General features: G+C 38.0%; 3 protein-coding genes across 9 annotated transcripts in view; 1 reads left to right on the forward strand and 2 right to left on the reverse strand.

Annotated features, from left to right (window-relative positions):
- TBC1D23 (TBC1 domain family member 23) overlaps positions 1-14482 on the reverse strand; it is a 32797-nt gene extending 18315 nt beyond the window's left edge. For 2 of the 4 annotated variants that reach the window (XM_042031676.1, XM_042031675.1), the window contains exons 1-8: positions 8199-8564; positions 7400-7511; positions 7058-7163; positions 4887-5091; positions 3480-3603; positions 1219-1343; positions 1062-1105; positions 57-160 (exon numbers count right to left, since the gene is read on the reverse strand). In XM_042031676.1, the coding sequence (XP_041887610.1) occupies positions 57-160; positions 1062-1105; positions 1219-1343; positions 3480-3603; positions 4887-5091; positions 7058-7163; positions 7400-7511; positions 8199-8245 (867 nt within the window). In that variant the 5' untranslated portion in view covers positions 8246-8564. Of the gene's footprint in view, positions 1-56; positions 161-1061; positions 1106-1218; positions 1344-3479; positions 3604-4886; positions 5092-7057; positions 7164-7399; positions 7512-8198; positions 8565-14246 lie in introns of those variants that run through there. The other 2 variants (XM_042031678.1, XM_042031677.1) reach the window with 2 other exon arrangements.
- A 21-nt stretch (positions 14483-14503) lies between these two features.
- The window catches only part of CMSS1 (cms1 ribosomal small subunit homolog), a 225595-nt gene continuing 218472 nt past the window's right edge, over positions 14504-21626 (forward strand). The window contains exons 1-3 of one of the 2 annotated variants that reach the window (XM_042031683.1): positions 14504-14595; positions 14930-15062; positions 15313-15484. In XM_042031683.1, the coding sequence (XP_041887617.1) occupies positions 15334-15484 (151 nt within the window). In that variant the 5' untranslated portion in view covers positions 14504-14595; positions 14930-15062; positions 15313-15333. Of the gene's footprint in view, positions 14596-14924; positions 15063-15312; positions 15485-21626 lie in introns of those variants that run through there. The other variant, XM_042031684.1, reaches the window with a different exon arrangement.
- The window catches only part of FILIP1L (filamin A interacting protein 1 like), a 189372-nt gene continuing 184906 nt past the window's right edge, over positions 17161-21626 (reverse strand). For 2 of the 3 annotated variants that reach the window (XM_042031672.1, XM_042031674.1), the window contains 2 exons: positions 20842-21026; positions 17161-19549 (listed from right to left, as the gene is read on the reverse strand). In XM_042031672.1, the coding sequence (XP_041887606.1) occupies positions 19459-19549; positions 20842-21026 (276 nt within the window). In that variant the 3' untranslated portion in view covers positions 17161-19458. The remainder of the gene's footprint in view (positions 19550-20841; positions 21027-21626) is intronic. The other variant, XM_042031673.1, reaches the window with a different exon arrangement.

The raw sequence follows: 21626 nt of genomic DNA on the forward strand, positions 1-21626 counted from the left end.
GTCAGCAGGAGCTTAAACACTCACCAAAAAGAGAATTTCAAAATTACTGTTATTACCTTCCTGAAAGAAGCTGGAGTTTTGCTACAGTAATATTGTGCCAAAGAGAAGAGATCTTCTATATCCTCTAAATCAAGATTGGCTGGTGATGTTTCTAAGAATTCTGAGACAGACAAACAACATAAATGCAACACTATTTCAGACAGAGAAATAAAGCAACATAGATCATTCTAAATCACAAAAGAACTCATTTTTAATAAGGCATAACAATCTAGTGTATTGAGTAAACATGAATATTGATCCACTCGCCAGATGAAAATAGCAGATACATGAAATATTCCTTATCCATAGAAAACCCAGGCTTTTTGCTAGAAACTCAAACCTTTTATGCAAATTATTTTTTACCACATTCTTACTTCTGTATAGTTTTAGTTCTGTATAGTTTCAGTTCTAATTCTAAGTCAGCTACTTTTTCTAAAGAGCTCTGACCATGAAAATCCTTTCAAATGAGTACTTAATCAGCAGCACTGTTCTATGTCCAGGATAATGCAAGGGTGTAGTTCTGCAGTATATGGTAAAGACAAAATTCCAAGCACACTCACTTTGAACTACTAGAGATTATTAATTACAGTGTATTATGTATGTAAAAAAAATATACAAAGGCAAGAGTTATTTACATTTTTCACTGAAATTTAATGCATTTTCTATAAAAACAATGACTTAGGCTCAAATCAAGTGCATATGAAGATAACCCAGAAAATGCAGTAAGTGCAGTAGCTTTAATGAAGCTGTTGCTTTGGGCTTAGAAACAAGATGATTGTTTCAAGTACTTCAAACTGAAGTATAAAGCTACATGTGGGAGCACTAAAAGGAAACACAGAAAGATGGTCCAGGACAAGGCAGCAGAAGAACAGTAAGAAAAGAATTAGTGGGTGAAGGGATTCACTAGTGAGAAAAATCACATGGAAATAAACAATCTAGCATTTTAGCCATTAAAAATAGTCATAAATGGGGACTACAGTATACAGTAATTTCACTAGCAGCTATGTAAGAGAAGTACTTACTTATCATTTCTTCTTTATCTGATTCTTGTGCTAAGATAACGTCTCTGAAAACAGTAAAGTCACAGGCATACATTAAGTCAGTAAAACCAAAATGAAACAAGCCTGGATTAAAACAGTGTCAGTAAAGAATGTTCCAAAGAATTAACTATACACTTACTTTGCATTGACAAGGATGATCAACATTAAGAAATAAATAAAGAATGGATCTGCTTGTTGTAGATATCCATCCCATATTGCCTGAGTGACTTCAGCTGAACAGTAGTATGAGAAGAGGCTTCCAAGCTAAAAAATTGGAAAATAATGTGAGAAAAAGCAATTACGAGGAACAATCTTAACAGGAATACATTTACAACAGAGATAAAAGATATCTAAAAGAAAATAAACCTAACAAAATTATGATAAAAACCTACATCTGCACAGTGTATTGAAGGATGGTTCTAACCTTTAAACCGATTTTTATGGAAATAGGGCACAATACTACAGATTATCTGTGAATAAATATACCTATTGTGAAGGCAAAGTTGGCTGTACACTGCCAGCCTTGCAAATTCAACCACAGATAACACAAACAAGCTGGAATACTGTTTAGCTCACAGCCACTGCTAAATACCAATTATACCAACAAGACAATCATAAGAGAATATATTTACTCAAATAGCATAGTAATTAGGGCTTTGAAAGGCTCCTGCAAACATAATTATTTTTATTTTCCACAGTAGAATTGGGCTAATTGAACATGGTTGCACATTAGTTTGACAACATCACTTACTTAGCATTACATTATGATTCCTTATGACTGAGTAATTAAACATTTGCAAGCATCAGAAAATTTTCATTACCATTTAAGAAACTCTTTGCCTGTTCCCATGTTCCCACTTGAAAATACATCCTCTCTGATATGCAAAGTTCAAAGAAGATAAAAGGTAGAAACTTCTTTCCATACATGCCAGATAACATTTACAGTCATACCTAACTCAAATGCATACCACCTGACTTAATTGGGGTCTTACTGATGCACACTAATTCTGTATCAACACAGCTACAGCTTTCAAAACCTTAGCATCTGTTTTTAAACACTATCATGGAATATTTCAACACTTCCTAGTATAGTTTTATAACAAAAGATAAAAAGATCTATTCAATTCTGACTCAAATGCAACCGAAGACAAAACATCCATGAACAAGATGTCAATGGCAGGTCTCTGTATGTTGCTTATATATTTCTATGTATTAATAACACACCTATATAGACTGAGTTTTTTCACACACGAAACAGGGAATTTTACTGTAATCTCATTATATAAAATGAATCTAAAGATTTTTTCCTTAAATTGTACACCAGGAAGCACAGCATTGAGGACTGGCAGCTACACCAGCTTACTTCACTACCACCTTTCAGAGAGAAGATTCTTTTTCTAATTAGGCACCAAAATTCTAATAAACAGCTTCAAAGAACTTCATATTTACTACGGAAAATTCTACTAAAAAATGGAAACGGAGCAGCAAAAAAAAAAACAACCTGATTTCTCTTTTGAAGGCTCATGACTGGCAAAAGGCAGATTTGGAGGATATGAAAATTTTTCCTAGACACATTTTTATTCTAAAATTGACAGCAGCCTTAAGTAAAAAAACCAAAAAACCAAATACAGACCCCACAGTTCAGTAATTCGTTTCAGTCTTCCTTAACTGAAAATACACAAAGTTGAAAAAGATTTTACATAGCCAATGAGTATGAAAGAACCTAGAAGGGTTCATACATCAAAGTCTTCTTTATTAAATTACAGACTTTGCCTGTGCAAGCACAGTATCATGATTTTGTATTGCATATGCTAAGTAGCACTGAAACAAGGGTTTTGTTGTAGTCCCACTACACAAACTTTATGAAAAATGATTGAGGTAAATATCTTTGTAACTACCCACAATTTGAGGTAGTTTTGAAGAGAAACGACTAATGCTTTAACAGTTGTAAAATATATGTGCCTAAATTCTAAAAGACATACATATATGCCTTAGCAGGGAGGTTTTTAAAACAATTCATACTTCAGCTTTAAGAGACTTGTGAGACTGATGTTTATCCATATCTACAACATACAGCTGCCCACAATCAAAACTAACATCAGGGCTTCTTGCTTTTTGAGTACGTCAGCTGCTCTCATTCTTCCTTACTCCAAGAAGTTCCTAACATCAGTGGCTCAAAAAAGTACTCACCCACCACAATAAACATTTGACATTAACAAGACCTCATACCTTATGTTAAACAATTAAAGACAAAAAGCCCGCACTATATTAAAACATGCAATTTATTTTAATATATGCAGTTCTAATCACTTGTACTACTCTTCCATAAGCTGGCAATATGTACTTAAATTTTAACAGAAATTTATTTTTCATTATGTTTCCCTACTTTCACTTTATTACCCAGTTGAGTGCATATGAATCTGGAGTCATCTTCTTGGTATCAAGAAAGGAGCAGAGTTCAGGTTCATGGTACTGAAGCAGCAGTCTAAACAGATGAAAGGGTCTTCCCTTCATAAAACAATCCCTGAAGAGTAGCAGTGAAAATAATAAACACCCTTGTAATATTGCAGTTTTCAGACTTACAGTAGCAATTCTTTACTATCTGTGATTTCCAGTACATTGCTCTTTTAATTCACAGGGACTGATCAAGAAGAGTCAAAAAAACCAACCAACCAAAATCAAACCAACAAAAACCCCACAAACACTGAAACTCTCACTAAATTAACACGGCAGCAGAGAAAATGAGATACTGTCAATACTTCATGGTATTATATAATACAGAAGTATTTAAAACAGATCTAAATCTCAAAACAATGCAAGCGTGGTACCAATGGAGCAGAGATTTGCTGTTCTACCATAAATTGCCTTTCTATGTCTTTCATTCTCCCACTGAAGAGAAAAAAACCAGGAAACAGTCTGTATCTCATTGAAACACCACCTAGATTCCTACAGAGAAGCTCAAATGCCAGATACTCTGCCAGCCTTCTACAGCTGAAAGCACAGGAGTTATGTGACCTAACGCCACTGTCGCCAAACAGTTCACAGAGCCCAAGAGTGTTTCAGAGCGGAAAGAGGCACGAGCTGAGTCAAGTGACAGGACTGATAAACGCTTCCTGCCACTACAGCAAACATGCACTTTTAATATTTTGGGCACACACCCATCAGCCAGGCTGGAATCTCCTCTCCAGGCAATCAGACTAAGATCTTTAATTACAGACCATCCTTCTTGCTGAGGTGTCATGGTGCTCCAACATACATAAAAACTTATTTCAGTGAGAGCACCTACATAACAGCATAAAAAGCTCAAATTTAGTATTTTTCATTAGAAATATCTAGCAACTTAAAAAAAAAAAAAGTTCAGTCCCAACTCAATAGAATATAGGGAAAATATCAACTACTTCTAAAGAGATTTTGAGACTTAATTAGTGCTTATGAATTACTGTTTCTGAAGGGATAGAAGTATTTTAGATACCAAAAATGCTAGGAGAGGAAACAAAAAAACACTTTTACATAACCTCTGTGAATTAGTTCATAAACAAGTATTTTTTATATTGCATGAAAGGATTTAAAAGTTCTTTAAAAGGTATATTGAATCTACATCAGTCACACACTAAGTCTTTGCATCTTAAACCAAGCCAATCATCTCCTGGATTACAAACCAACAGCTATTGAAATTTATTATCATATGAAAGAATCTGGCAACATTGCTACAAACAGTGCTACTCTAACCAAAACCAACATGCACATCTGTCAGAGAGTACTTCTCATGCCAATAAACACAGTGCATATGGAAATTAAGAGTTTTACCTTGGAATGAATTTATTCATGATAGCATAGAAGCAGTTGTACAAATCACTGCGGGGCAAATGAAGGTGCACCAGAGGTTTGAGCAGATGTATCCAGCCAAGGCAAGAACTGTATTTAACATTGCGTGATTTACAATAAAAAGTAATAATAGACTCAATATCCAAAATTAATACTGACTTCTCTTCTTCTGGCACTGACAACTGGTCTGAAATAGGCACAGTAACATAAACTGTGTTAAAGGCTTTTCAAAGAAATTGGATGAGATTATTTCATAGCACAATTGTACCAATAGGGACTGATCAGGGAAAAAACCAACAAAGCCAGACAAATAAAAAACTGGCAATTTGGATTAAATTCTTACAGAAAGGCATTCAAAAAGTTATCAATATACAAGTGATTTTATAAACCCAGTAGAGTAAGGCATTTAAATATCATTTAAATAATGCAACAACAGGATGAAAGTTTGGGGTTTCCGGGATCTATATTAAAGGAGGAGGTACATTCTTTTAATGCACAGAATGCTCCTCTTCTATTCCTATTCAACGTGCTCAGTCCATAACTTAGGCTCAACTCTACAACAAATTCATTTGAATTTCAACAAAGACCAACCCACAATACACACCTTCAATTCTTCAAAAGCTCACTGACATGCAAATTTATCCAAATCAGAAGTTAGAGATCAGCTAGGCTTACAGACTTAAATTTTAGCATAAACTTATAAATCACATTTTTTTATGTCCAGGATGGGGGAAAGAGATATGTACACACTATATTAACAGTTGCATTGAATTTCTAGCAAACATCTTTCTCCCTCAGTTACAGTAAGCCCATGAGTCTCATTACTGTTAATAATTTTTTTTATTATGCAAGTCCTTAATACTTTCCCATCAAAGCCAGTCAATATCTGGCATTCCTTTTCTCTACCTCTCAGAATAATGAAACAGTACATAAAACTCACATACCATCTGAAGATTTACTTTAAATTTGGAGACTACTTGCTTTGCTAAAACATTGAAATAGAGACATTTAATCCAACACAAAATTGAAGTCTCTATATAAGCTTCCTTCTGAAGTAACTGTACATTTGTTCCCTTTATGAGTCTAATATCGTTACATATCACAAAATATTTGCCAATAAATACATAAAAAGAACTATCAAACATTGAAGTGTTTAATTTTGTATGTTACCAATATAATCGGGACATTTTGCATCATCCTGAAGAGACACCGCGATTCAATAATTTTTATTTAATTAATAATATCAATTATTATTAATAGAGTGAAAATTCCACCCCCATCTCTTTCCTTTACAGGACAGAGAGAAGGAAAATAAGTCCTACTAGACTTTAGGGCTAGAAAGTGTAGAACTGCATTTCAGAAATGGTAGGTATGCATGCATGCAGCAACTCCACTCTCTGCCTTAACTTTCAATTGTGCAAGAATAAATAAAGTGTGATAGGTAATAAAATAGAAGGTTCTCTTAGTGAAGTTGTGAGAAGTATCCTAATTTCTGAGTTAGCATTGATTCCATCAAGTGATCACTGATATCAATGCTGTTGCAACATGTCAGGGATTTGACCAGTTCTATGATGAGCTGCCAAACAGCTCCTGTGGCAGCTCCTTACAGACATACAGGAGTATTGTTTCCTATGTTCTGGCAGCACCTTGCTTTCACAAACACAGCCTTTCCTTTTCCCTGAAAACGCTATTAAAAAGTATCTTTCTTTAAAGTAATTTTTGAAGTCCAAAATGTTTTCTTCTCTCACATGTTAAATGCATTTTTGTGCTAGACCAGGTTTTCAGATTAAGAACCAGGTCTTCCACCATTAAAAACCTGAAGGACACTATGCAAAGAATGTCTGCTTTAAAAGATGGGAGTTTGGAAAACAATTACAATTTTTTCAACTCAACATGCTTTCTGACTATGCAAGCTATTACTTACAAGCTAATGCTTCAAATTTCCATGATGTTGCCCACCCCACAGCTTGTGTACAGGTAGGATACTATTGTTTTCTTACAGTTTCTTACTGATTTTTATCTGCTCTTTCATCTTCCTCCTCAAAGCTTCCCCCAAAATGTAAATGATCCGATGATTTAATTGAAATAAAGTCCTAAGACAACTGAGAACACAGAAGTTTTCAAACTGATGATCTAAATATAACAGAACTTACCAATTAGCTCTTGGCAATCCTTATGAATTATACTCTGCTCAGGTAGGTCTAAGGAGCCATCCCAGGATGCTAGGCTGTCCCCCTTTCCTACAACATTAAGTGCAATCTGAAAACAAAAATAGAAAGCCCCCTAAACATTTTAGTGTCTTTTTGTAGTTGTTCAGTTACTGAACTCAGTTATTTAAAATAAAGGTAACTATTCTTAAATTGAATCAACACAGATGCATATTAAAATTTCAGTACTACATCTCTTCTGTAGAGATGCCTGGCAACTAAATCTTTTATCTTAAATCAAACACAACTTCAAGTATTTCCTGCTTCTTGATATAAGCTCATACTTACCTTCCAGACTTTGGCCCTTAGATCAGCAGGCAATTGCCTTCCTTGAATGATGTTTCTCACAGTTTCAAGATCACAACCTCCTTCTTCTAGAGCGTCTGCAAGATCTTTTATCCTAAAATAATGAAATGTAATTTAAAAAATCAATTACACTATTTTTCAATGTTTATGTAGACTGAAGGCTACTGTCAGACAAATCCCACACATATGCAAAGGTATAAGACAACTTGAAAATTACTAAAAAGAAATACTTGCAAAATGTTATTCATTCCTTTAAGGCTGTTTCTTCAACTTGTAATTTCATTCAATTTACATACAAGAAAAAAGAAGTTTGCTTTTTTGTTTTCATTAAGTGACAATATTGCAAAATGTTTCATAAAAATGCAAATTTAGTTGCAGTTTACTACTTCCAGCAACTTTCAATTTCAGCAAGTTTTCACACACACAAAGCAAAAATTACACCTAAATTAGACAGTAGAGTTATTTCAAATAAAATATTAGATGTCCTAGAAAACAGAACATTTATTTCAAAGGTTTAGCAGAGTTAGCTTTTAATCTTACCTTTCCCTGAAACAGGAAAAGATCTTTTAGTCAAACTCAAATGGATTTAACTACATAGTTCTAGTATTTTAAGTGTGGACATATGCACAAGAATGAATTAAAACATACAAAAATGTTAATAATATAGAAAGTAGCAATATACAGAAATTGACAAGACAAACATTAATGACAGCTGCTGTAGTAAGACAACCAAAGTTCACAAGCATTATAGATAGGAAGGTATGCATTCAGGAATGATTACTTTACAATCTCTCTGATAGTTTCTGCAGACTGTTTCAATGTTTCCATGCTGTCAATAATGAGAGAACCACATCTGATGATTTCAGGATTTCAATATCATGTAGCAGAGTAGTGGCAAATCAGGTTCACTGGAAAAATAGCAATGACAGTGACACACAGGTCCTGTAGGCAAAACTTCTCCCTCGCTATATCCTCTTAACTCTTCTCTACTTGCTCTGACATCTGCCTTAAGAAAGGCTTAGCTTCACATATACCTGATGAGTTAAACACACATCCAGGGGGTTTATAGACAGAGCAAAACAAAGAACATGATTGTTTCTCCAGGACAGATATTCACATGGGAAGATGCATTCCTGGTGAATAACAAATCTATTTATACACATGGAGGAACAGATGTTAAGGTGTTACCAGTATAATTCTCAATTACTCCAAGACTGCTATGTAGTCAATTCAAATAGCCACAGAAAAAGAATGTCAGCTGTTGAACTCTCTTGTCTATTCTAATTTCCATATATCCACAGCTAACTCCTTGATATAAAGGTTCACAAGCTTGGTCTCATGAAAACTTAAAATACACATTTCTGATTTTCTAAATAACATCCTTTTAGGCAAAGAGATTAAAATCTCAGACCTGGAAAATGTATGCAAATATTTAGCTAGCTTTACTTGAGACTTCTCAAAGTATTTACGGGTCTGAAGGGTAAGCACTTTCCTTGCATTGTATCAGGCAGTTTCTTCGTCACAACTTTTCAGTTTGCATTTTAAATCACATTTCAAATGTACACTGGGGCACAACTCTATTTTCTTAAGCAATTTTGCAAATTTGGATGAAAGAAAGCACAGATTACAATGAGACTGACTTGCCGTTTTTTATAATACAAAAAATGTGAGAAAATAAGAAGAAAAATCTCCAAGTCCACTTTTTATATGGTTACAGGTTGCCAATCCCTTTCCTCAGACAGAAATGGAGGGGAAGCAGAATATGGAAGTACACTTGCACTTCCATCACCTAGCCTGTTGTCCAGTTGAGTACATAATGGTCAGTGCCTGAAAAGTTAAATGAATGGATCAGTTAGCCCTGAATAAAAATCAAGTATTTCCAGGACATTTATACAGAGACCTCCTAGCCCTCAGCAGAACTGCATGAACTCTAGGAGGATCTAGCTTCAACAGAAGCCAACATCAAGCATCAGCTGGAGAGAATGAGGTGTTCTTGGACATATTGTATATTTCTGTGAACACTGTGTATGAAAAACAGACTAGAGAGCAACAGCCAGGCCTTGCATTACAGCACACAAAATACAACTACTTGCTACAACTATATCCAAGTATTAAACAGGTATGTGGAAATGAATGCAACAGCTGTGTGCACATTCTATTTCAAGTGGAAAGGTCTTAAATTGCAATACTTAAACTTCATTTCTGTGTCACCCAAATAAACTCTTTTGAGAATAAAGAAGTAATTTTTACTTGAAACAAACGTGAAACAGCACTTAAAACTACATCTACACTAATTACAGAATCACCTGGCAAAGACTGTTTCACAAACCCACAAGTACTAATTCTAGCACTTACTAGCACCCGCCATTCAAAAAGCTGTGCATGCGTTAACACCAACTTTAACATGTTATCTGCAAATGTGTGCTTCTGCTGCTTGACAATATATTACCATTTGCAAAAACTTCTTCCAAGTGCTGTCACCCCCACTTTGTACGCTGTAAAGATGAGAGGCAAATGCCAGTTTTACTCCTTCACCTCACAAAGCAAGACACTGACATGCCCATCTGTCACATGAAGAGACTGATGGATTGCCAGTAAGGAGTTAAATGAAATAGCAGGGGGGGAAATGCTTTGTTCTGCTGTGATTCAATTAGGTGCTCATTTTCTCCATCAACTGCAAGATTGCTCACAGGCTGGAAGTAAGGACTTTTCAAAGATTAAGTGAATTCTTTTCTAATAAACATGCTATTCAGGCTAACTTGCAAAGTACAAAACATGAAAGTGATTTCAACACTTTAACACGTCCACTCTCTGTGTTTTACCTTATTTCAGTCAGTGTCGTTCTATAAATATTCCAGTAAACTGCTAGCAATCTGGATCCTTGTCTTCCATGAGTGAAGAGCAGCTAGGAAGTCTTCTGTTCACATGGATAATTATTACACTTGTTTTGAAAAGAAAGTACCACTATGGGAAAACTCCTCCAGACCTAAACACTTGTACTTTCTGCTCTGCCATGGCTTCCTGACCGTTTCTAGATGCTACCCAAAATTTTGGTTAGATGTGTAGAATTTCAGCCTACATCCAAGCCATGGCCTGAAAGGTAAATTCCCACATGATATAGTGTTCAAAATGTCATAATACCAAATGCTCCTATTAGAGTATCTGCAGTAAATTTCCATACTTACAGAAGGATCTCTTACATTTGTGTCAGTCTGGTGATATATTATAATCAATAACTATCTTCACAGACATTAAACAGGACTCTTTTAACTTAAGATGTGAAAGCTGGAGGCAAGAAAAATTGATCAACCATTGGGAATTCAGCTTAAGCCACTTTTTCTAAGTATTATTTATGTATGATTGAGGTACTTGGTAATAATCCCTTATAAATACTAGTGAAGGGATTAAAAGCGTGGGGATGTGAACAGCAAGGAAAAGATAATAGTAAGTGATCAATAAACTCAATAAAGTATTAAGAATACTACAATCAATTTCATCCTTCTATAGAATCTATTCACTATGGTTCCTACTTTTAATTCAGGATTTTCTTGACTACCAGGAAAAAGCCTCAACAAGAGCAATATTGAATTGAAATTAATGAATGTTTGTTCTCTATTGGAAACAAACAAACAAAAATCAATCCCTCACATTTACTTCAAAATATCCATTGTATTCAGAACACCACTGAACCTCCTTTTTTTCCTCCAGAGGACTTTTGGAGAAAAACAATTCCCTGACATTTTAACTTCTAATTTTTCCTCAAGTGCTTTAATTTCATGCTTAACTGGAAAGGATTTTTCTGTTCCTGGGCTTTCAGAAGAAATAGCATGGCTCCAAGTACTAATTAGCCATACTGTGAGAATGGGAAAGATACATGGAAACTAGATTTGTCACCCTGTTGTCTTAGGCAGTTGGAGTTGCATTTCGGGACCCATAAGATTAATTATTCCAATGCAAAGTTAAATGCACGGGAACAATTCCATCTGTGGTTACAGTTATATTTAGTTACATCAGGTCCTGACTTTCCAAGTACAGATCTTAAAAATTACTACTCACTCACGTTTTCTGAAGCTTGAGTATTAAACAAACATCTGCAAAAAGGTTTCAAAATTAATTCATAACCATTAATCTGTTTGAGAATCTGACCAAGAAAAATAAGGTCCAAATCATTGATTTCCTTGATAAATGAGACAAGAAAAATCTACGACTTCCAATTAGAAACATTTTAACTAATAACACACCATCTTATTTGTGTCTATACAGTCTACTGACTAGATGAATTGCATTGACTGAAATTATGATTAAAATAAACAAATAAGCAGACAAAGAAAAAAGACACAAAGATTTTACAGCAGTTTGAAAGCAGCCAGTCTCCTTTGTGTTTCACAGCATTCTTAGCTTTGGACAGACATGTCTTCCAAAATAGTGCTGGCAATTTTCTCAAATTAGCTTTTGAGTATATGCCAAATAGATTAAAAGAAACATTCAGCAAACAAGGTCTGTCTAATTTTGCTCATTTTAAAATCAAAAGTGTTGCTAACAACTTCCTGTATTTACTGAAGGAAAAAAAATTACCATCTCATCTTTCCCCATACATAAGTTTGGGTTGGTGGTCATGCTGGGTTTTTTAGAATTTTATTTTATTGTGCAGTGGCAAACTTCCCTGGCTTTTGTTGAGCCAAACACCAAGCAGTCAGTACAGATCTTGAGGGATTCAACTCATAATTAGTTTGTGACACTTCCCCCCCACCACCCCCAAATCACTTATACCAGCACTGCATGACAAGTTAGCACAGGGAAAAAAAACAGGGAATTTTGTGTTAGTGAGCACGTCTAGATTCTACACACTCAAGGTGCTGCAACAGTCTCTGAACATAAAATTCCATCTGCCTTTTAATCCTCTTAAGGAAGTGAAGAGAGGATATGGAATCAGCACTGCCAGTTTTGCTCCCAATAGAGCTCAGGCATACATAGGTATCATTTTATGTTTGGGGATTTTTAAAACTTCAAATTCTATATACTTCAAAATATGATAGTGTAGTAATTTACACCAAAAAGCTCCTTGAACATCTGTTCACAGCATTGAAATATGAATACAAGACAACAGTTTAAATCAATAAATGAAAAAGAAAATACTCCACTGAAACTGGCTTTTAAACAAAAGCCAAAACAGGAAAACAAAACCAAAAAGCCATGTGAAGTTTCTAAGCAAACAATATGGAATGCAGCTTTTTCATTTACAGCATACAGCTCTAGTAACAGGATGCACCATCACATACTAATGTAGCATTTAAGCATAAACCTCTTGAATTGTTCCCATAAAGACTTAAAACATCTGTTTTAACAAATGCCTTCAAGTTTGCCTTTTCTAGTACCACCAACATATTAAATTCACTAAATATAGTTTTGAAGCTGCCAGTCAGAATATCAACAGTGTAGGCTGTGCCTTGAAATAGTCTGGAAAGACACCCATCCTCATCCTTAACAGCAATTCTAGAGAAGTTTGTTGTGATCTGGGAGACAGCAATATTCTTCCAATATTAGTAATGGAAGCCATTTGAAGTATTTTTTTCAGAGGTATTTGAACATGGTTCTTATTCAGTGTCCAGGGTTGTATTTCAGTGTCAAGACTGCACTGCCAGTGAGTCCATCCTTCTCTTTGTAATTACATGGCCCAACAGTCAGGTCCGTATTTAGAAATAATGCATATGCAACACTGTACTTATAGAAAGAGCTTCATAAATTTTGAGGCTGTAAGCAAAAAAAAAAAAAAAAGAAGAAAACCACGAATAAAAAATGACACCAACTAACTTTCATTTTCTAGTTAATAACACTAAGCTGTTTTAACCAAGAGCTGTACTTATAGAACCAACAAAGAAGAGGTCCCACCTACACCTGCGTGTGTATTCTGGCTTCTTTATAGTGAGATAACTAAGCACAAAGAAGGCTAAGCTCAGTTTGCAGGAAACTTTAAATCTACCACATCAAATAGAGCCTAAAAGCAAAAACATCAGATTGGAAATGATCATAAAAATCAGGTCTGTAATGTAACTGCTTGAAAAGCATATACGTGGAAAGGACAAAGAGCAATGGTGTGGCACAGAGCCACAGAAAGAAATCACATGCAATGCAGAAGCGCAAAGACAAAACCAAAGTGAAGATGCAAATGAATGTTGGGTGCAGTAAGAATAGCTTCAGTGTTTAAACACAAAGTTTATTTAAGCCTCAGTAATCTTGAGTGAATACACATGCAACAAATACTGAAATCACATCACTGTTACCATCAAAATGATCCTATACACGCTCCAGAAATAGTCTCTATTCTTGTCCTAGAGGTCCAATGTAAAATCCATTATAAGTAATAGCTGTACTAAGGAAGGGTGGTGAGCAAAATCATTCAGAAAACGAGGCAGGACCCACTGCTGTCACCTGTTCCTGAGAGCAGGCACGCAGCGAAAGGGGAAACGAACTGAACAAAGCAACTCCACTCCAGGCAGACTCCTGAAGCAGCTCCTACTGCATATTAAAGCTGTCATTTTAAACTGGAGCGACCGCCTGGCTCCAGGCTGGGCACGGCCCTCGTTTTGTGTCTCGCCCGTGTTTTGACGGGGCCCTTCCTCTCTGGACTCCCAGAGCCGCCGAGCGCCGGCGGCGTTTGCCGGGGGCTCCTCGCGGGCTCCTCGCGGGCTCCCAGCGCGACCCCGCACACGCCCCGAGCGCGGCGCATCCCGGGGGAAGAGCGGCGGCGGCCGGGGCGCTCCGGCCTCTCTCCCCTCGTCCCCCTGGTCGCCGCTGCGGAGGGGAGGGCACCCACACCCCCACAACTCACCAGCTGCCCGGCGGCGTCTCTTCCCCTTCCGCCATAGCTGTTGACGTGCCCGCTCGACCGGCCGTAAAGCGCGCTCGGGAGGCGTTTCCTTCCCGACGCCGCTCCTCCCAAAGCCTGTCCCCTTCCCGGCTGCTGTCCCCGCCTCCCGCGCCGCCGGGAATGAGGGCGCGCGCCGCAAAGCGCGGAAGCCGGGCACGGGAGGAGGGCGGGGCGGCGGCGGGGGAGAGGACGGAGCAGGGCCAGCTTCTGAGGGAGTGGCCGCGGAGCGCCCCTGGAGCAGGGCCGGGGGCCGGTCTGCCGGAGATTTGAATGTTTTCGGCTTTCGTAAAGCTGAACTGCTTTGCCAGATGTAGGTTTGGTTATTAAGTGACTTCTCCCACAGTGTTTAATGTGCCACAGGTTGTACGTACTTCGCGAGTCGGGGAAATGCACAAGTTTTCACGCAGAGCTCTGTTTCCAAGGGCTAAAAATCACTTGGTGACGTCCATTAGCAACCCTGGGCAGAAAAACGCTAAAGCTCTCTGTCACGCACGTTCCCTACCCACCTGCATCCTCAAAGGGGAAAAAAGAATAGTATACTTCAATGGAAATTCAGAAAAATCATTGGGGCGGGTTATACGTGGAATAACCTGCCGCCTTATGGGGAATTCCAGTCCTTACACTGGTCTGTTTCACGTCCACAGCTTGACTCGGGATGTGCTCCAGTAGGGAAGGCCCAGGCTCAGAGCGGGACGGCTCCTGTGGGAAGAGATACAGGACAGGCACGCTTACCCTGCGGGCTCCGGTCCCCAAAGCGCCGGGAGCACTCATTCCAAGGTAAGGCGCACCCTCTGCAGGCACGTATCTGTTCCTCAGAAAACATTACATGAATTACCTCAACCAAGAAAGCAGGTATTTCACAGTGTAAAACCGGGTTGAGGCAATTAAATGAATGTTATGAAGGAGAGGGTAATACTTTTAATGCCTTTTCTCTTTCTCTTACTCCTGTATTTTCCACTTAAAAAAAAAAAAAAAAGAAAGGGAAAAAAATCTCCAACGTGCATTTAAAGGTCTACTTTTGTTTCAGGAGGCTGTTCTGTAAGATGTAATGTCAGCCGCGGTACCAGGCGTGCCCAAGGCACCGCGGGCCCGGCCCCGCGGGCAGTGCGCAGGCGCCGTGGCGCGCGGCGGTGGCGGCATGGGGGACACGCTGGAGGAGCCGTGGTGGGACACCGGGACCGGCGCGGACGGCACTCCAGGTACGCGTCTCCTGGAGCTCGCTCCTCACGCTGGGCTTGAAGCATTTTACCTGAGAGGCAGCCCCCATCCTCCTTTCCTGCTCTCCTTTCTTTTCGTTGGATTTTGGGGTTTTTTTCCACTTCCCCCCTCCGCTTTTCCCTTCTCTGCTTTTAATTTACTTCTCCAGGTTTTCCACTCTCACTCGCTTTTCCCCCTGTGCCTGCTTTTCCCTGCTTTCTCCCGAGGGCGGGTTTGCTTGTAAGCAGAATCTCTGCAGCGAGTTGATGTCCAGTCTCTGATTGGAGCCCTGGGATAGACGATGGAGCAGCAAACGAAAATACCAGTGCTTAGGTAACAACAGGAACCCACAAAACAGAAATACGTTTAAGCGAAGCTTAAAAACCGGGGCGAGGGGAATGGGAAAACCTCTTGCTTTGAGTTCAGAGCTCAGATCTCCCTTGCATTCATTTACCTTCCAAACTGTATTTTCTTCCCAAGAGTTTATTTGATGAAAGACTTTTGTATAATGTATGATCCTTGTGGGTCTCTTCTGACTCAGAATATTTTGTGATTGTGTTTGCCATTATTGACATGAACTTACTTACAGTTCTGTAAGACCTTGGAAACAGTAAATCCGTACTAGAGTCTTTGGAGGGAAAAGTATCTGTGGTACTTGAAAAGCATCACCCATGTGCTCACTGGGGTGTGTCGCATCACCCTCGCCATGTGTTACTGTAAAAGGGCAGGAGTTAAACAGCTCTTCTCCAGCCATTGCTCCTTGGAGTATAGTGCTATGACTGATTTGTCTTTTTTTTCCTGATGGTTATGATACCTGGTTCACATGCTTGTATTTTTTCAATGTGTCTCGAAACCACAGGCGATAAAATATTTTTTCTGTAATGTTTACATTTAATGTGAAAATTTAGGTAGATCTGGGCAACTAAAATAACTTTAGACTTTATAGTGCCCTATTTTATTGATTGTTATTTTAAATTTCTTTTTTAATGCCATATTGGCAAGAGTTGGGAGTTATCTGCACCTCTGCAAAGACTCCAGTTCTTTCAATGTCTTGAAAATTGGTGCTTATTTCCTGTGAAAGGTACTTGGAGAATAGTTAGAGAGGAAGCAATACAAAAATTGTATGTATATAATAAAGAGGGGTCACAAGACCTAATTAGGCTTCTGAGCATTTAATTTTTATTTTTAGTCTCATATAGGTCTCTTAAGCAGTCCCAGTTCCCCTGGTAAATGCTCTTCATTAGGAATTTTTCTTAAGAGCCTACCTGCACATTCTGCCAGCCACAGGTTTTATTTAGGGTGGGTGGTTAGGTGACTGTTACAATGTTTGCAGCTTTCCTTTAGAAATAGGATACAGAGCAGGACTTTGATTATAAACTTTTGCCATGATGGATGAGCCATCTGACTTTGAGGTGAGATTGTTAACGACAACTTTTCCATTTACAAAAAACTCCTTGGGATTTTCAAATTGTATTTTAAAATAATTCAGGTGGAAAATAACCTCTGGAGGTGTCTAACCCATCCTGTACACTTTACTTCAAGAACATTCTTTGAGTGTGTTACAAGTAGTGATTACAGGTGAGTGTTGTGCAAACCATGTACTCTGCTGTCTGTAGCCCACCTTTGTAAACTTGTTGGCAGGTTCTTTTTGTTGCATGGAGTTGACACAAGCTGTTAGTAAACATAAAACGTCTGTTACTTTTATTTTGTGTAGCTATTTTTCATGTAAAACAGGTAAAATCAAAGGTTAATTTGTACAGCATCTTATTGATGCTGTAAAATGCTTTAAAATCAGTTGGCATAAAAGAGGAAATCAGGGTTCACAATGTATGATGTAGGCAGCAATACAAGAAAATAATTGCACATTAGTGAGCACCTTTGACAGACTTGGTCAATTTTATTTCTGTGAAACATCAAGTTTTGTTAAAAAAAATACTATCGAACCTCATTTGCTGACCTATTTAAAAATAGCATATCTGCCATAACTCTAGGTGCAAAGCAGAATTCAAAATGTACTTCTAAAATACTGATCTTTTGCCAGATCCTTTAACCTAGAATAAGTTCTGACCTACAGAATATTCATCATAACTCAGCTCTCAAAAGTATTTTAGATTTGAGAAACTTGTAGTTAGAAAAGGCTACTTTTAAAAGAGTATGAACATCTTTCAGGTGGAACACCTGAAGAGTATGAAAACACAAAATATATATAAGTATATATCCTGGTGTATGGATATGTAAGGAATTCTAAATTTGCTTCTGGCCACATCATTGGAAGTCATTATTTTAGAGTCCATATTAAAGGTAGTTACTCTCACCTTGAGACATGAATGTTTACCCTGCTGCGAGTGATCTATAGGCGTAGAAAAAGCCAAAAAAATCCAAGGAAGAAAATGCTAAAGGGATTACCCATCTTTTTACCTTGTCAAAGGTAATACTATGACAAAAACTAAAGAATCTTGCCCAATAACATCTTCAGCAAACCTTTGAGATGAGATTTGTGGAGGGAGTGGTTAGGGATTATTCTCTACTTAGCAGCGTAGTTTAGTGTTACACATGTTCCATGTCATGCAACTGCAGGACTTCCTTACCTCCCTTTTTTCCAGATTGTGTCACAACTTTGTCCAGTCTTTTATGTGATTTTTATATTGCATTCAGAATTACAAAGGAAAGGATAAGGAATTCAGAGGAGTTTATTTCGTACTGGTGAAGGACACCAACTTTTTCCTCTTCTCTCCGTGAACAGAAAGGAGCAATTCTCACAGCGCTGTGAATGTCTGGATCTTGCCTGTAGCCAGTGTGCCACATCTCCCAGTCAGTTTGAGGGAGAGGGATGGACTTCTGTTTTACAGAAATTCTTCCAGTTTCCTCCTTTTGTGTTACCACTCCTTGTCTTTCATTCTCCATGCTTTCTGTATTGCCCTTAATCCCATAGGAGTGTAGTATCCCCATTCGTCAGTTTTAGATCCCTAAGTAGGAGTCTATGTGGGCCCTGCCCCTCATAGGTAGGAATTAATTGTGTCATTGTGAGACAGGAGCAAAACTCTTGTATGTCAGCAGCACAAACAGATAAGAAGTATAATATGGGACCATGGAGGATGATTTGGCAGTGCTTGTGGGATCCTTTGTGGGCTCTAAGGCAAAGGATGCTATTGCAGGAATTGATTTCTTTTGCCAGACGTTCTCTTTTCTCTGTGCCTACTGAAGGGTGCCAGTTAACATTAATTTGTAACGTTAATTTGTAATGTGTGATTTGCAGCTGTTGAGAAGCAGACGCTTTGTTGTAATGCATTCAGTGTGAGGGAGCACTGTTGCTTCTTCAGAGCTGAGATCTGTTGCTGGACTCTGTATGACGAGATTTGTAGCTTTTTTTTTTTTGGCTCATCAATGAGTTGCTGTCCCTTGTGATGGACCCTGGTCAGTATTTGAAGATCTTTCTGATAAGCATGCCGAGTTGACAGCTGCTTTTTCAAATCTGTGTTTCTTCACATCTGTATACGTTCACTCTGCAAGTTGCAGTGGTGTGCTTCTGTGAGCTGTATTTGGATCTAAGCATACATGATATGGAGTCTCAGAACTTGACAGCTGCAGATTTAGTGAATAAAAGTGGAAGCTTTTCCTTTTTACTATGGAAAAGTCATTCTTTAATGTCTGAATATTAACACGGGTGTGTCTTGTGGGACACAGCTGAGCTAATTTTTCAGTAGACTGATCTTTTAAAACTTTTTTTGAGTACTTCTAGAGAATTTCGTGTGAAGCTGTTGAGGAAGGCATAGGTTTCTTGTGGGTTTGCAAAAACAGTCACACAGCAGTACTAACGTGTTGTACTGTCTCAGTGGTTAGTTTAAACTTTTAGCTGTGAAATAAAAGGGAAAAACCGGGTAACTGAATGCATCAGACTCTCTCCTTGCTTCAGCAAAAAGATTGCAGTTCTGGCTATGGCACTGTGATCACCACCAGCTTTTGCTTTAGTTAGGAATTAGGATTTGGCAGTTCTTAAAGAAACACCTATGTGTAAGGAGTTTTCCCACATATTATCAGTTGAGCCATTTAGACTGTTGGAATGCACTCTGTTAGGGGAAGAAGAATGAGGGAGACATTAATACCAGAGAAAGAAATTAATTTTTATATTTTAAAACAGTAACTTGTGTTAGTTGGTATTACAGGATTCTGGTGGGGGGGTTCCTTGCAGTAGTAGTAGTATTTTGTTAGTGTTTCTTAACATTCTATAGAACTGTGAGAAATTTTCTTGCAGAGCAACAATTGCTATTTTTCAGAATACTGGAGACAACGAGCATGGAGCCTTTTCTAATGGTTTTTTTTGTGTTTTTGGTTTGAGGTTTTTTTGGGCGTGTGTTGGCTGAAAGGAAACATTGAATTTTAAGTCTTTTGAAGAAGTTATTCTTTAAGAAAAGCAAAAAGGCAAATTCTCTCATGGATGAACTAGAACTTCTTGTGCAAAGAGTTCAGTTAAAAAAAAAAAACCTTCCCTAGGAGCAATGAATCCAGTTACATATTTTTAAGTGAATGTGAGCAGTTGAAAGGAAGGGCAAAATTGTGGAGGAATGCAAGAATAAAATTGCACTTCTGTGTAAGCCGCAACTTACTGTTAAGCTTGATACTAATTTTGATCAGTTCTGAAATACTGTTTAAGTGAACTGAAGTCTAAATACTGTAGTGCAAATGGTGGAAGTTGATATAGCTGATTTAAACAATATCCATCTTGATTCTCACATCTGTTTTCCTAATATAACATCTGTGTGAATTGGAGTGGAGATAATCACACTAGTTAACTCCTCGAGGAGGGAGTTGCTTATCTTCACATCATCTTTTAAAGTGATGCTTGGCACAGCAAGGAGCTCTGCATTTCTCTTAAGTTCAATACGTTATACAAGAGCAGATTTCTCCATGCCTCTCTTCATTTCACCTTTAATGCTGAACTTAGGATATCCATACTGAGACACTTTAATTCCAAAAACAACTTTGAAAACACAAAACCTTCTGCAACCTCTCTTCATGTGATCATGTTTTTATAAATCTACTGAGACAATCTTACTGTTGTTATTTCTAGAACATGTCAAAACTGAACTTACAGTAGAAATTTATTTGTGTCTTGTGCTCCTGTACTGTGAGCACCAAAACCTGGAATTGCACTAGAAAAAATGGGGCAGAGCATGGTCCCTGCAGACATGCAGTTAACTTTGGCTCCTAAGAATTTGGCTGTCTCCTGATGTCCTGTGATTGGTGCCCGTTGATGTGCTGACCATGTGGATGGTTTCCGATTTTTCCCCAGTGGAAACAACTGCTGCTGAGATTCAGATTAAATCCATTTTAATGTCATAGATCACAGAAAATTATTTACCTTCTCCCTCCACCTTGAAGGCAGGCTTTAGACACGGTCCTTACAATGCGTATCTTTCCAGAAGGGCTGTCTTGGAGTGGTTTGTTGAGATGTCCAGCAGGAATTTTGACAGGTGCTTTGGTTGTGCTTGCAGGCTTTGGTTTGGGGATCCGAGTTGGAATTGAACGACGGAACGTATTGGTAATCTGGAAATAAACCAAGAAGATAAATCATGCTTTAGAGAGGAGAAACAAATGGTGGTTTTAGCTTGGTAGTGCCTTTTCCACTTTGTAAATCCGAATGCACTGCTGTTGGAACTGCTTGTCTGAACTTCCTTTATCTCATTGGTAATAAGGCAGAAGCTTTGTATTTAACTTACCTATTTGATTGGTGAATATCACAGAATCTCAATGGATTGAAACTCAGAGTATAAATAAGAGGGGTTTCCTGTCTGTCAGCTGACTAAGTATCAGCCCTAGGAGCTGAGTGATGCAGTGCAAAGTCTTGAACTGTGTGAGTTCTCTGGGTGAATAATCAGAGAACTTCCACATGCAGAAGCAAATCTTGATTCAGTCCTGAGTAGCAGGCAATACCCAGCTCATACTTTACTGTGAGAGATCATTCTTTGACAGTGACCAGTGTACACAAAATTAATGTATTTGTGAGACAACCCTCCCTCCAGAATGCATCATAGTCATATTTAATTGCAAAAGAAGTAAATATACCAGAAAATGTTATTATGTGCACTGAAAAGGGGGGAAGAACTATAAAGGCAAGAAGCTTGTTTGAAAGATACCATTATCTGA

This window comes from Corvus kubaryi, unplaced genomic scaffold (assembly GCF_017639235.1).
Source record: "Corvus kubaryi isolate FWS band 111438036 unplaced genomic scaffold, C.kubaryi_AGA036_p1.0 37341, whole genome shotgun sequence".
NCBI classification, from domain to species: domain Eukaryota; kingdom Metazoa; phylum Chordata; class Aves; order Passeriformes; family Corvidae; genus Corvus; species Corvus kubaryi.